Source organism: Artibeus jamaicensis, unplaced genomic scaffold (genome assembly GCF_021234435.1).
Source record: "Artibeus jamaicensis isolate MK-2021 breed Jamaican fruit bat unplaced genomic scaffold, CSHL_Jam_final scaffold_847, whole genome shotgun sequence".
Classification (NCBI taxonomy): Eukaryota; Metazoa; Chordata; class Mammalia; order Chiroptera; family Phyllostomidae; genus Artibeus; species Artibeus jamaicensis.
The window spans coordinates 5,829,296-5,845,402 of record NW_026522057.1 but is presented as its reverse complement, the minus strand read 5'-3'; the positions used below and the strand labels follow the sequence as shown (position 1 = coordinate 5,845,402).

At 37.9% G+C, this 16,107-nt stretch overlaps 1 protein-coding gene across 14 annotated transcripts in view; it reads left to right on the top strand.

The window, feature by feature from the left end:
- MACF1 (microtubule actin crosslinking factor 1) overlaps window positions 1–16,107 on the top strand; it is a 326,604-nt gene that overhangs the window by 190,614 nt on the left and 119,883 nt on the right. For all 14 annotated transcript variants that reach the window (XM_053660146.1, XM_053660135.1, XM_053660145.1 and 11 more), the window contains 10 exons: window positions 325–503; window positions 1,161–1,299; window positions 2,110–2,303; window positions 3,384–3,546; window positions 4,361–4,444; window positions 6,869–6,976; window positions 7,170–7,268; window positions 8,881–9,033; window positions 9,532–9,620; window positions 12,038–12,173. In XM_053660146.1, the coding sequence (XP_053516121.1) occupies window positions 325–503; window positions 1,161–1,299; window positions 2,110–2,303; window positions 3,384–3,546; window positions 4,361–4,444; window positions 6,869–6,976; window positions 7,170–7,268; window positions 8,881–9,033; window positions 9,532–9,620; window positions 12,038–12,173 (1,344 nt within the window). The remainder of the gene's footprint in view (window positions 1–324; window positions 504–1,160; window positions 1,300–2,109; window positions 2,304–3,383; window positions 3,547–4,360; window positions 4,445–6,868; window positions 6,977–7,169; window positions 7,269–8,880; window positions 9,034–9,531; window positions 9,621–12,037; window positions 12,174–16,107) is intronic.

Below are 16,107 nucleotides of genomic sequence, written 5' to 3'. Positions count from 1 at the left end.
TCACAATGAGTTTACTTACTGCTCCCTTTTTATATGTACAGACAGTACTTTCAGAATTATACTAACTTATACTACTACTACAAAAAAAGAATGTGTTAACTGAAGTTTAACATTTACTTATAGATATTTTTGTTGTTAGCCTGAAGGTATATCAATAGTCCAGATATTTTGTTCAGAAATTTCTTGTATGTATTCTTCCCCCATCATCCCCTTTAGTGCTCTTTCAGAGTTTATTCAGTCTCTTTTTATAGATGGCTTTAGGTTGCTTCCAGTATTTTGCTATGATTCTGTCTCCATCTTCATTATATGTCTTGTTCCTGACAGCGTACCCAGGATGATTTACAGCACCTGAGGTCAGACTTGGAAGCTGTTTCTGTGAAATGCAAGAGCTTTCTCCATCAGTCCCCATCTGGTTCAAGTGTTTCAACTCTGCACTCAGAACTCAATCTGCTGGTGGAGAAAATGGACCATGTATATGGTCTCTCCACTGTCTATCTGAATAAGTGAGTGAGCTGAGAATTTGGGTCCAAATAGCAGTATTTTCTATTGGGATGAGGAGGAAAAGCACCTGGAATGTTTCATAAACAATCCAGAGAAACTATAGATCTTGAAGATCATGTATCTATTGCAAGAGACCATGGCTTTAGTTTCAAGTATGGAGTGGGTTCATTTGGGCTCTGATGAACAAATGCCAGTGGTGGAGTTGATCTGCAGTGTTAGGACCCTTTTGTACCTCATTTCTGTTTGATTAGATACCTCTAAAAAAAAAAAGAAAGAGAAAGGGAGTAAAAAGAAAAAATTAAGTAAACTAAATATAGGTTTTTGAAGTTATACCCTCTAACTACTCATCTTTACCCATGAACTTGAGGAGAAACAGATCTTAGGTGATTCATAGTGTTGAGTGGGTTTCTGGCCTTACACCTTTTCTCCCAAGAGTCCAGTACGTGTGTGCATGTCCAGTGCCGCCTATGACTTTACTTTGCATTGGCTTAAGTTGGCACCACATGTACCATGCTTCTTTATTTTTATGAAACTCTGTCATCATCTGGTAATGATGAAATTGATTTTGGCAGTTACGTTTTGTGAACTCTTCTTATCACCAGGCCCGTAACCCAACTCTTAAAATGCATACATTAATGAAAATGATTTTATCCTCACAGGCTCAAGACAATTGATGTTATAGTGCGTAGCATTCAGGATGCTGAGCTCTTGGTCAAAGGTTATGAGATCAAGCTGATTCAGGAAGAAGCAGTACCAGCAGATCTCTCAGCTCTGGAGTCCCATCGCTCTACGTTACGGGTTGGTTGCTCTAAGCTTCTTAGGAAGTTGACTTACCACAGGGGTGAGCAAAAGTAGGTTTACGGTTGTGAGTACATGAAACAGAGTTTGTTCTTATATTGTTATTTATTAATTATATATCATTTATTTGTATTGCAATTGTAAGCCTACTTTTGTCCCCTTCCCCGCCGTGTCTCCTACCCCCAGTATAGCAGATGTTTTGAGTTAGTGGAGAAATAACTGTTTTGAATGTTGTGACATTACATTTAAGTTTGCATTTGAACTAGGCAGATGATCATATTTAATGTATTTTAATATGAACTCAAAGAAGAAGGTGCTGAGAAAAATGTCTAGCTAGAAAGGGAGGATAAAGGACTATGCTTTTCTATTTATCTTCTCCCTTTTCTCCCCAGTAAAATCATAGCTTAATTGGATACCATCAGCGAATTTGCTGTGTGTTTGTAAATCACTTAGCTGTTATTTCATTTGGTTTTCCCAAGGAACTCTGTGAGGTGGATAGGGAAGGGATTTTTATCTCCTTTTACAGATGAGAAAACTGAGTCAGATTGGCTAAATGACTTATTTTGGTTTCATAGTTCATAAGTGATAGAGCCTGGTTTCAAACACAAGTTCTTTACACATTTCTTTTTATTGTACTGCCAGACTGTGGAGGCATTTTTGGCACAACATTATAGGGTCTAGCCTCTGAATCACAGATATAATGTAGAGCCAGCTGTAAACCATGCCTTGTTGTCTATCTTAGTCTGAGTCTTTTTTAATTCTTAGCATGGAATATTTTAAATCTTGTGTTGCTGTGCTTATGTTTTATAGCACTGGCTTAGTGACGTAAAGGAAAAGAATTCAGTGTTTTCAGTGCTGGATGAGGAAATTGCCAAGGCCAAGGTAGTAGCAGAGCAGCTCAGTCGACTTACCCCAGAGCGAAACCTGGATTTGGAGCGCTGTCAGGAAAAAGGCTCCCAGTTACAGGAGCGTTGGAACCGGGTCATTGCCCAGCTTGAGACACGGTAAGTGGTAGCCCTACCTTTTTTTCCCATGAGGGTTTGGGGACTAGGTTTTAAACAAAAATAGTTATATCTGTGTATTCTTATTTAAAGGCAGGAATTGATAGAGTTAGAAATTAAATGGCATTATGACTTCTGGACAAGATAAGTGACAGGAAGTTGGGAACACCAACCCCAAAGCAGACTTAGTCTTGCTTTGGAGTCAACAGTGATGGTTCTGTTAAGTAGTACCTCTCCCTGTGTCCCAGGCCTTACCTGGTTAAGTCATGATGACAATAGGGTTTTGGAATATAGACTGGAGGGGTGACCTGGTGATCTTATGTCAAGGACAGAACTTGAGTTTCAGGTCTGGTTTTACTAGCTTTGAATCTGAATATGAACCATATTCATAGTGGGCCTTTGCAGAATTTCTTGCTTCCTTTCATTTGCTAACTCAGTGATTTTTATCTGTGTAACTTGAGATCCTACTTCTGATGACTGCTTTGAATAGGAAAGATAGAAAGCTACCTATCTGAAGCTAGGCTGGGTAGGCAAATATACAGGGAGAGGAGTTAGATAGCAACTCATGTAAATTTGGATTAATTCTCTATAATTGAATTACCATCCCAAGACTGGCTAGGCTAACAAAAGTGGTGTAAGAAACTGTTACTGAAATTAACAGTAAATATCACTCACCCTACCCCCACTGAAATTACAGTGATTCATAAATCATAGCTAGGGTAATTTGACAGGTACTCTGTCATCAGGGGACAGAAGTGTACAGCCAGTACCACCTTATTGGCAACCCTGGTAATCCTTGGCAATCTAAGTAAAAAATTTGACAAGGATTATCATGGGATGCCATGCCCTAGGCAGTTTCCAGGGCCAGCAGGGCACAAACTAGTTTCAAATCACCTTTTACGCTGTAGAGAATGGGGTACATGCATAACTCTCAACACTGGGTTGCTGTTCCTTCCAAACAAAGATATATATCCTCTGCAGTCAAGCTCAACTGAAGACGTAAGCTGAGGAAGGAATTGTCTCACTTACTTTATTTTTATTGACACCAAGATATTTGATAGCAATTTTTCTCTGTTCCTCCAGCCAATCTGAACTAGAAAGTATCCAGGAAGTTCTAGGAGATTACCGAGCCTGCCATGGAACTCTCATCAAATGGATTGAGGAAACCACTGCCCAGCAGGAAATGATGAAGCCAGGCCAGGCAGAGGATAGCAGAGTGCTATCGGAGCAGCTCAGCCAGCAGACGGTGGGTGCCGGTGCACAGTATCATGGTAGAAGTTGTCAGGGATGGGATGGGTTAGCTCATCATAAAAGAAGGTGATGTACTAGCAATTAAATTCCCCTTGCAGGATGGTCTCCAGATACTGGTGTTACATTTAGGCCAGACAACCCATAAAGTCCCTTATAATCCTGAGTTTCTATAAGTATATATGGAAATCACTTGATAGATTAAAATTATTTTGGTTTGTTTTGTTTCTTGATATTAAATTTTATTATACTAGGATTAGAATATGGGAGAATGAAAACCCAGGGAAAGCTATGAGTGGAAGAAAAGTATTTTATTCAAAACAGTTTTTATTTGTTGGTATCTTGGGGTCTTTTGCTTTGTTTAGTATTACAGTTAGGTTGCCTGGATTCCAGTCCTGGTTTGTTTACTAACTATGAGACCTGGAGTGAATTCTTTAATCTTTCATTATTCCATTTCCTTATCAATAAATTGGATATAGCCTATTATTTGTTCAGCTGACCTCATAAAGTTATTGCTGTTAGAACTAAATGAAGTTATATAATATATATAAAATAGTTAGAACAGTGCTTTTGGACATGTGGATCCCAGACTAGCAGCATCATCTGGAAACATGTTAGAAATGCAAGTTCTCAAATCCAAACCCACCAAATCAGAACTTCTGGAGGAGGGGCCCAGTAATCTGTGTTTTATGCTGTTTCCCAGGTGATTCTGATGCAGTTAAAGCTTGAAAACCACTGCCTTAGAACCTAATAAATGCTCAACTGTTTCAGTGATGGTAATGACAATGATAATGTATTATTTTGGTTCCTAGGATCTATTTGCAGAAATTGAGAGAAATCAGACAAAACTGGACCAGTGTCAAAAGTTTTCCCAGCACTACTCTGCTATTGTAAAGGTAACTCTACCATGTCTCAAGAGGAACATAAGTGATCTTCAGCTTAGGAAGACCTGCATTGTTTTTTGTTTTTTCCTGGAAAAATAAGCAGAGCTCTTCTGTTACAGGCTGGCTCCATTTTTCAGTTAGTGCAGAGGTGTATTTCTCATGGCCCCACATTTAAGTATGCTCAGAGAGGTATCAGACATCAGGAGTCTCCATTTGGATGACCCACAGGCCTCTTAAACTTAACATATCAAAAATAGAATATTTGGGTTTTGCTCACTATCTTGCTTATCTCTGGATATAGTATCACTACTTTCCAATTTGCTGAAGCAGAAAACCCAGGAGTCATTATTAAGATTCCTCATTGCCTTAACCTTTATGTCAATCTTTGAACAAGTTGGCTCCATCTTTCAATATGTCTTGGATATGACTGCCTCTTGTTACCTACACTTTCACCATTTCCCTGGTTTACATCCAAGTGAGAAATCTTCCTTAGACTACTCTACTACCTCCAACCTGATCTTTTGCTTCTGCTCCTGTTCTACAGGCAATTTTCCCCGCATAGTAGCAGACTCACCTTTATAGAGCATAGTACATATCATAGAATTTCAGACACCAGCTGTTAATATGCACTACCAAAAAAGAAGGAACTCTGCCAATTAGGCAAATGCCATAGATTGTAAGACATATTCTAATTTTAGAGCTACTAAAATGTGGGGAAAATTTGTACCTTAAAATAGATGAAACAGTAAATTGTATCATGTCATTCTCCTCAAATTTGGCTAGTGGCTTCATATCATAATCATAATAAAATTTTAAATTCTTATGTGGTTTATGAAGCCATGCCTGATCTGTCCCACCCCACCCCCCATTTCTCTGATAACGTCTTTAAATAAAAACAACCTAAGATTATTATATATTTATTTGCTTATTATGTGCCTTCTTACTAGAATATAAGATCCAGGAAGGGGTAAGATATTTCTGACTTGTTCTCTGCTATGTTTGTAGCATACAGAACAATGATAGGCACACAGTAGATGATCAACACATAGTTTCCGAGTGAAGATATTTCTTTAGTTAATAAGACTCAGTGTCATAGAGAGTTGAGTCAGGCTTTAGACTTTGAGCAAGCACTTAGGCTTTCTATCTGTTGTGGTATCTACAAAATGGAAATAGCAGCAACCTAGGGTAATATATATATATATGACAATGCTGCAAACCTAAAATACATTCAGTAAACAGTAACATGTGCTTTTATTATTACTACTACTACTACTATTATTTTTCTGTAGGTTTCTTAAGGGGAACCCATTACATGTTTTCTTCCTGCAACAGTTTTCTAAGTAGACAATAGGAAGCAGGACATTGTATATGAAAGGAATTGTATAATCAAAGGCACAGAAGAATGAACATATAATGAGGGAATAGGCAACATTTGGATTTAGTTAGGAGTATGGAACAAAAGCAGTGACCAGAAGATGAGAAGGAGGCTGGGGCCAACCTATGAAAGGTCTTGTTCAGTTCTTTTGGCTTTGCTTTGTATTCTTGCTACTCAAAATGTGGTCTTTGAACCAGGAACATCACCTGGGAGCTTGTTAGAAATGCAGAATCTTCAACCTACCAAATCAGAATTTGCATTTTTAACAGTATTCCCAGATGATTTGTATGCATGTTGATATTTGAGAAATTTTTAGTCTAGGTCATTGAAAGCTTTTAAGCAGATACATACATCTGCTTAAAAGTGGTCATCTTTTAGAAAAGTTATTCTGGTGGCAGCAAAGCACATGAATTGTAGGTGAGATCATAAGCAGGAGAGCAACTAAGAAGCTCTTGTTACCCATCTTGTGGGAGAAGAAGAGTACCTGGACTAGAGCAGCACTCCCAGGATTGCAGAGGACATGACAGAATAGCATGGCAACATGGATAGAACATTGGTTTATTGATAAGAAAACTGGGATTCTAATCCTGACTTTGTCCCACATCCCCTGAGTTAATTAGGGAAGTTCAAGTCCTGTCTTTGGGCTTCAGTTGCCCATGTGTGAGATGAAAAGGATGGTCAGCAAACAGACTGCAAGCTGTGGCCCATAAGAAGTGGCTAAAAACTTTGGATACAAATAACACTTTGTAACATGTAAAAATTAGAGGAACTTCATTCAACTCTCAGTGTCCATAAGTAAAAATTTATTATAATACAATCATGCTGTTTCATTTACTTATTGTCTATGGCTGCTTTCACTTACAATGGCAGAGTTGAGTGGTTGTGACAGAGATAGCGTGATCCGATAGCTTCATTCAGGCTCTTCACAGAAACAGTTTCTAACCTTCAGTTTAAAAGATCACTAAAATGCTTTCCAGCAATGAAATGCTGTGATTTCTGATACATGATGCGTGTGAGCTATAAAACCCTATGTAAACATGGTAAAATTTCTTCCTTCTCAGGACTATGAATTGCAACTGATGACATACAAGGCCTTTGTGGAATCACAGCAGAAATCCCCTGGCAAGCGCCGTCGCATGCTTTCCTCTTCAGATGCCATCACGCAAGAGGTGAAAGTGTGGGGAAATGACATAGGCCACCGTCTTCCCTTAAGGAGAAGGGCCTTTCCTTTGGGCCTTGCAATGTGATTTACAGCTCCCCTTTCTGTTGAGCATGTGACTTCATGAAAATTTATTTTTATTTTTAACGATTTAAATTTATTTTTCTAGTAGGTAATTTATCTAATTTTTTTTTTAACCATAGTTCATGGACTTAAGGACTCGCTACACTGCATTGGTGACCTTAACAACTCAGCACGTAAAATACATCAGTGATGCACTGCAGCGGCTGGAAGAGGAGGAGGTGAGGACAGTTGGTTCCTAAATCATCTTTAAAATGGAATTAAAAACCTTGTGCCATATGTGTCACAATTTAAAGTTCACACACAGCTGGTTTTCTTTATTGATAGTAATTCTATGAGGTTGCTGGAAACACTAAGTTAGTGAATATTGAACTCTTGCACCCAGGAGAAATACAGGGTTAGGTTCCTGCAAGCCACCGGTCACAACATTTTTGTTAGTAGATAATGTATAAACTTGTTTTATGTGTTTTTGTTTAAAAACTCCTTATTTCATATATTGTGTTGATTCACTGACATTGAACTCTTGACCAAGAGCTAAGTCAGTCCCAAACACAGGTTATTAAACACACATTATCTCCATAAGGCACATCACATCACAGCCTTCCTGTGCTTAGAAACATAAGAGAGCACCTCAGCTCTGTACTTGGGTCCATTTTAAACAGCGGAATCACCAACAAAAGCACAAATATGAAAACCGTGGCACTCAACAGACTGCAGAAAGAGTGCTTGTTTACAGTATCAGAAATGGAGTAAGAAGGCAGCTTGTCACTTACTCTGCCCCAGTTGGGAACATTGGGTGACCACCACTATTTTGCCACTACTCTGAGTATGTGTGAGAATGACTGTGAAAATGCGCAGATATTAATTTGGGGGTTACAAATAAACTTAAGTGAGTAAATATATTCACAAATATGGAATCTGTGAATAATTATTAGGATTGATTGTATTATATTTAACACTCCTACTTCCAGTTATCTTTATTATGGAAATATTATAAGTATGAAGGAAGAATGTGCACAGAGATCCTTAATAAAGCATGATTTGTTAAAGGGAAATACTAGAAATGTCCAAATTCTATACAATGAAATTCTATGAAGCTGTTAATGAAATAGATTCAAGTGAACTGACCCAGGAAGATATTTATAATATATTGTTTGGGGGGGAAAGCAAGTTAGAATACTATATATAATTATGGTTTCAGTAAAAACAATATTGTATGTACCTCACAAAGACACAATACGTGCATACAAACAACTTTAGAAGTATATATGCCAAATTCCTGGGGAAATGATATTAAAGGATATATATTATATATATTTCAGATTACTTGAGTTTTTGTAATAAGTAGGTAATTTTTTATAATTATAAAAATCATCTGCATCTTTGCAAAATAAGTTCCCACATATTTAACTACTCTTATAAAATGCTTTTGGAAACATTTATTCATACCAGCTTTTGTGTAAATTAGTAAAAGACTTCCTTTACATCAATACCTATATCACTTCATCTCTTTACTTGTAAATATAAGAATTATGAAAATTATGAATTAAACTACTATATGTAAAGAGCTTTTTTAAAATCAGTAAATAATTGTTGAGTACATATCATATGTAAAACAGTGCGCTTTTTTCAAAAGGTCTTAACCTTGATATGATGAATTTAGCTATTAGCATCCCATAGGTGAGCAGTGCTGTAGGCTGGATAAATTATATTTAATGTGGGTTAGCTGCTTACTGATTTAGGTAACTTTCATTTCTCTGTTTTAGGAAATCTGAAGTCAGGCCATTCTAATAAAACTAACCATCATATTGATTTTTCTATTTCCTGTTCTAGAAAGTAGTAGAAGAGGAAAAACAAGAACATGTGGATAAGGTTAAAGAACTTTTGGGCTGGGTGTCTACCCTAGCAAGGAATACACAAAGCAAAGCTACCTCATCCCAGACCAAAGAATTGACAGACATTGAAAAAGCTATTTTAGAACAGCAGGTAAGGAGAAGGTCCATCTGACTCTTTCTATAATGCAAGTCACATACAGATCACCCAGGGATGATTGTTAATCTTAATAAATGTTGACTTTCAGGATTAAAGAAACTTGAGAAGTCATCTTATTCATATTTCTACCTTTCTAATGAACTGTATGTAGCTCATTTGGGAATAATAATCTGACCAGAGTTAAGATTTTGCCTTGGTTTTTAAAAAAGTTATTTCAGCCCTGGCTGCTGTAGCTCAGCGGATTGAGCACAGGCTACAAACTGAAGGGTTACTGGTTTGATTCCCGGTCAGGGCACATGCCTGGGTTGCAGGGCCAGGTCCCCAGTGGGGGCCATGTGAGAGGCAACTACACATTGATGTTTTTCTCCCTCTTTCTCTCCCTTCCCCTCTCTCTAAAAATAAATAAAATCTTAAAAATTTTTTATTTCAAATAATTTTTGATTCTTCAATTTTTTAGGTTCTGAAGCTTTTCTCTTTATATCTACTAAATAGGTTCTGGCAGAGGAGCTGACAACCAAGAAGGAACAAATCTCCGAAGCCATTAAAACATCACAGATTTTCTTGGCCAAGCATGGTCATAAGTAAGTATTAAGTGAGAGGTTATGCCACATCTGGGAGGCCAGATCAACCTGGCTAAAACTTAGGGTCATGTCAGGAATTCAGGGCAGTAAGAACCAGGTGGTGAAGAGCCTTGTAGTTCATGCTGAGGAGTTTGCATTTTACTTTGTCAACTATGAGGAGGAATCATAAACATTATTGGATTTTGATGATAAAGGTTTCTGTTTGATAGAGAATGGATTGACATGGGGCAAGACTAGGGGCCTGAGTGACCAAAGAGGTTGTTCTTATAGGCAAGTAATAATGAGGGATGGAGAGGGGTCAAAGATTCTAAAGATATTAAGGATGATAAACTTACAGGGTTTGGTGACAAACAAAAGTTACCAGGTTTAACTCCCTGGTTTCTGGCTTAGGCCATGGGTATGTGGGGATGCCACTGACCAAGAGAGGTATTGCAGGAGGAGCAGGTATAGAGTGAAGGAAAGGAGGGCAGCTTTAGTTTCAGACATGATGAATATGGAGACCCCACAGAACCTCAGAATAGAAATACCTAACACATTAATACATGTCTTACATAGTTCCACTCAAGTTATCCAGTGGGCAGCTGCATATGTAAATTTAGAGTTAATGAGAGAAGTTTAAAGTGATGGAGATTTGAGCCATTAGCGTAATAGAAACCATACAAGTGGATTAGCTTACTGTGGTGTAGGGGCTTCTCAGTGCTCTTGTAAAAGGAAAATTATGAGTGCTATCTCAGATTCCAAGAGAGAACAGAATTCCAAGAAGAAAGGAGTGGTCAGAAGTCAAGCAAGGTTAAGACTGAGAAGTATTTGTTAAATTTGTCAAGTTGGAAGGTTTTTGTGACTCTGGTGAAAAGTTAGGGGATAATGTCAGATTTGGTGTGATGGGGAGACCATGAAGTAAGGACAGTAGTGATAATGAAATTAGACACTCTTTCAAGAAGCTTGGCCATGGGAAAGGGTAGAAATAATAGAGTAGAATATATAATCAAGAAAGATTTGTTGTCTTAAAGATCAGAAGAATTTATCTGTGTTTATGGACTCTGTCTCAAGGACCTGAAGGGAGAAAGATTGAAGTAATATAATAGGAGAGGGGTTCCAGAGGATGTCAGAGAGAATAAAATTCATCAATGGGTGGATAGTACACCTTAAATAGGTGTCAAGACTGGTTTTTGTCTGAGGTCTGAGAAAAAGGAGATTAAGAAAGGTGTGGATAGAAGTTAATATGCCAGGAATAAAGCCAGAAAGTGAGAGAATTAGTTCCCAGTGGTATTTTCTATTTGAAATAGGTAAAGAGGTTGTTTGCTGAAAGTTATAGTGGTGTTGAGAGTAAAGAAGGAAGAGTTGACTTCTGTCAAGGAAGAGTCTTCAAGAGGAGTGTCGGAATGCATTGAAGTCTAGACAAGGTTAGAACCCAGCAGGAGCTCTTCTCCATGGTTGTGGAATTTCTCCCACACTGGTTACACTTAGCAGCCTGTGTGTAGGAGCAGAGAAGTCCAGTGGTTTGATTGATCTGGAGCTGAAGTTTTATCAGGTTAGTGAGAATATAAGGATAATAGTAAGAAACTGATTGAGATGATGGATTGTAGGGTCTGGACTCTCAAAGAGAAGAAAACGAATATAATAGAGAGCACTGATAGATTAAGAGAAAACGGAAGAGTCAAGGAAGACTTAGTAAGTAAGTGAATAACTATAATATAAATCATAGGGTTCATTCTCAAAAACATAATGTAGCATGAGGAAAGGGACTTGAAAAATATACCCAATTCAAGATAGTGATTGCCTTGGGGGGGGAAATGGGAAAGTAATGGAGTTGATGACATACACATTGGACTGTATATCTGTAATGTCTTATTTCTAAGAAAAGGATCTAAAGCAAATCTGGTAAAATAATACAATTTGGTAAAGCTGTATAGTTGGGTAATTGGTAAATGAAAATTTGTTATATTCTACTTTTTGCTTAAAATATTTTTAAAAGAGGTATAAGAATAAAGAAAGAAAACTGGAAAGGTAGGATTATAATTAGGAGTTATAATCAGGTAGTAGACTCTTAAAGTTTAAAATTTCAGAAGTGGAATGATTTTAGATGATGTCAGGATCCCCGTTTGCCATGTGTGGGTGGGTCTGAAGTGAGGTGGAAGCCATTTGGCTTGAGAAGATTGCAGCATTACAAGCCTGGGATGTTATACAGTTGGTCATGGGCATAGGCATCACCAAGGGTCATGACTTGATTTGAGATAAACAGGAAACTGTGCTTTAGAAGCCAAGGTGTTCAATGAGTATGGCACTTTGACCAAATGATCCGCAGTTACCAATGACGAGAATGCCACGCAAGATGGAGAAGTCATGATTGTGAAGCAACAGAGAAGGACGTGGAGAAAAGTTTTTCTCTAAAAGGACTTTAATGCTTCATCTTCCAGGCTCTCAGAAAAAGAGAAGGAACAAATATCTGAACAACTGAATGCCCTGAATAAGGCTTACCATGACCTATGTGATGGTTCTGCAAACCAGCTTCACCAACTTCAGAGCCAGTTGGCCCAGCAGACAGAACAAAAGGTACTTTTAGTTTTACTCTCCAAGAGGGTATCTTTTGAATGGTATGAAAGCACCTTTGCTGATTGAAAGTCATGATCATTAGCTTTCCATGACCAGTGTGACTTAATTTTTTAACCTCACTGTAGCAGCCATTTGTCTTGTGTTTCTTTACTGGGGTTCCACGATGTGTTGGTCAGTCAGAACACTAGACGGCGTGTGTGGCTAGACCTGGTTCACTGTTTTTGTCGTCTGCCATTTTGTGGCATAATGCAGTCAAGGAGAGCATAAATTTTATATTTAACCACAGAGCAGTAAGATTACTCCTTTGTGGCGTTGTCACTCAAAAGTTGATAGCCAAGAGTTCAGAATATTGGGAAGAAAAGACCATGAACCTCTTCCCCTCATACTTTTTTTCAAATCTGCTAAAGAAATGAGAAATTTCTATTTGCAAAGCAAAATGGTAGATTAGCTGCACTGACTGAGACGCTGGTTCCCCTTACCCGTGGTCATCTCATCATGTGACATCTTTACCAGTTCATGTTCATTTTCTGGACCATATGAAAGTTGTTAAGTATCTGCTGGTTGTCCTGAGTTCTTCCTGGATACTTGTGTATATGTAAACTTACCTTATTATATACATGTGTCTCTGGGATATATATGTGTGTTTGCCTGCTTATTTCCTATGTTGTGAAGCAATGGCCAACTTACGTGGGGAAGGCCAAAACTGAAGCTCATTTGGTAACCAAATTTGGTCTATATGATGCTCAAAATGATATTCAGACAAATGTGCTCTGACTCTGGTCCTTGAATATGAAATGTGTACAGCAGGAGCTAGAGTTATAAAGACCACAAGACAGAACCAGCTGTGATTTATTCAAGAGTAGATTTTCAAAAAGAATGTGCTGTTTTAGCATTCCCTAAGGTAGCCCACTTTTAATGGCTTGTTGCTTCACCATATAAGATTGTACGTGAAAAGTTTTAACAATTGCTTGCTGGGAACATCCAGTTCTCATTTTGAAAGGTTTTAAAAGGGGAGGAAAAAAAAGACAAGCTGCTGAGCACCACTACATTGAGCATGATGTGTCCCTGTTACTGTTTGTGTGTTTCATGTGAAGTATTGTTCTGATTAACTGACATCCTTGCTTACAAGTTTCACTAACCCTTTGGAGTTTAAGCACAAATGCACAAAGGGAAAAGAGGACGACCTGTTTGGGGTTCTTTTTTTGCAAACAAACAAACAAACAAAAAAAAAACAGTCGCATGCTGGACGCTAACACCAAGCTTACACTGTGTGTGCGATACGGCTGAGCTGCTCCATAAGGCTCTATCTCTTATCTGCCCAAGGCGTGCCCTGCAACTTTGGTAAGTAGAAGCCTTTTATGTTTTCTTCTATCCTCTCCCTGTGTCTTTTTCTGCTTGTTTAGAACAGAATGCCCATGTCTGGTGGTACCAGAATGAATTTCTCTGGATTATTTCCCAGCTCAGTGCTTCCTACTTATCCTCTAGTTACGAGGGTGTTGGAAGGAACAGTGTGTAGTCTTTTCTCTTTGGCTAGATTCCAGGCCTTTCTTCAATATCAGTATTCTGAAACTCTGTGAATCTCACAGAAGAAGTTAGAAGTTCACAAAAGAATCTTTTTCTTTGTCATATTGTCTGCTTCTAAGTAATCCTTACATGGATTTTGTCAAAGGAGCTTTTCATATATCTTAATAGAGTCATTTGGCCATGTGATTTTTCCTTCAGTCTTAAAGAATGGATACCTAATAGATTCACATAACATTCATTTACCTTATGCAAGTTAAACTTTACATTCTGGGTCAGAAAACAAAGAGGGATTGGGCATAATGTAATATTTCAAATAGTGTGGAGAATTTGTCACTTGTTACATTATTTGAACAAATACAGTGAGATAGAGAAGTAAACCAAATCTGTTCCCTCGTTTGCTATCTATTCTGCATCTCTTGTAGTGTGCCATTAATCAAGCTTGAAATCCTCAGTGAATATTTTATAGGTCAGTGATTCAAAGGATTTTTTAACTATTTATCAATTATTTATGAAATATTTATTGAACTGCTGGTACTGTTCCTAGACCCCAAATGGACAAAGTATTGTACCTGCTCCTCTGGTGCTTCCTTCTTACTTAGGCGGAAATGAAATACATTAGTGAGGAGGCAGGGAAGTGCTTGGCAGTTACTTCAACAAGGTCCTCTCCATGGATATGTTAAAGAGTTAAATAAGGATACGAAATTATTGGGTTGGCCAAAAAGTTCATGTGTTTTTTTCTGTAAAATAACACATTTTTCATTTTTGCCAATTACTTTATTGATTTGGGTATTTTGAGTATGTCTGCTATCTCCCATGTCGTATAACGTAATTGTTCTCAATTAATATGTCGATTTGATCGCTATCAACTTCAACTGGTCTACCTGAGTGTAAAGCATCTTCCAGTGACAAATCTCCAGCATGAAATTTCACAAACCACTTCTGACACATTTGATCAGTCACAGCAGCTTCCCTCATCCACTGCACAATTTTTTTTTGCATTTCAGTTGCATTTTACCTTTTTTGAAATAATAAAGCATAATACGCCAAAAATGTTGCTTATTTTCTTTCATCTTCAGTACTAAAACAGGTACACAAAAATTCACCAAATTAAAAAAATATATTTTCTTTTTTTTTTTATTCTTAGAGGGAAAGGGAAGGAGAAAGAGAGGGAGAGGAACATCAATGTGTGGTTGTCTCTCACATGGCCCCCACTGGGGACCTGGCCTGCAACCCAGGCATGTGCCCTGACTGGGAATCGAACTGCCCACTCCTTGGTTCGTAGCCCACGCTCAATCCACTGAGCTACGCCAGACAGGGCAAATTCACCAATTTTAATAATATTTTTAAATGCATGTTGTTATGACAGTTGTAACAATATAGTCTAACAAAATTGTTTCAAATGAAGTTAAAGACAGCTAAGTGCTACTAGAGTCATATAATGGCTCTAGTAGAGCCAAACCTTTTGGCCAACCCAATAATACCGACCAAAAAAGGACAGATAAAACCATCTATAGAAGATGAAGATAACATGAACAATAAGAGCTAGAAAGTTGGAGAGTAATGAAAGTGATGAAGTGTTAAAAGTGATAAAACACTTGATTTAATTTCTGAATACCATCATTTTGTAATAGAAGCCAAGGAGCTGCTTTTAGGCTTTTCTTGTGAGGATAAATAAGACAGTGTATAAGGTTTGCCATATTCACTCACCTCAGAGCTTAACTCCTGTGTAAGATGCTAATTCTACTGTACTTACCCTTCATGCTCTTCTGACTGGGAAGGCAGTGTAACAGCCCAAGATTTAGTCAGATTTTGGTTTAATCCTGGAACTCGCCAGTTTCATGACCTTGAGCAAGTTACTTAACCTCTCTCCATGTCTCATTTTCTTACCTGCAAACTAAAGGTTAAACTAATTCTCTTTTTAGGATTGTTGTGAAGCTTAAATATTAGATCTCAATAAATACATTAAGTGCCTAACAAGTAGTAGTAGTTGTAATCATGGTAGTTACTACTCATTCTAGCCTGGACTAGGAAAAAAGGTACTAATGGTTCCAGAGGCAAGGTCCCCAGTCTTTTCTTTCCTTGACTTGCTACTTCTAATTCTTAGAGCTAATTTAACTCAGAGCCATTGCCTTGGCAAGTGCTAACATTAACCACCAAGAGTATGGCCGCCCCAATTGCTAAACAGTTGCTTGAGTGATATACACAGGGCCCTTTACTGAGATACACAGATGTTGTTTGGCTACCAGGAAACCTAAATCTCTCTTATAATCCTGTGGACTGGTCCTACCGAACTGATCAGCAGGAAGGTACTACTTTAAGGGTCTTCCACATGGGTTTCAACACTGAGAAGTGGTTATATGGGGTTGAATTCTCATTTTAGGGGATGGTATGGGTTTTAAGAACCTTTGTA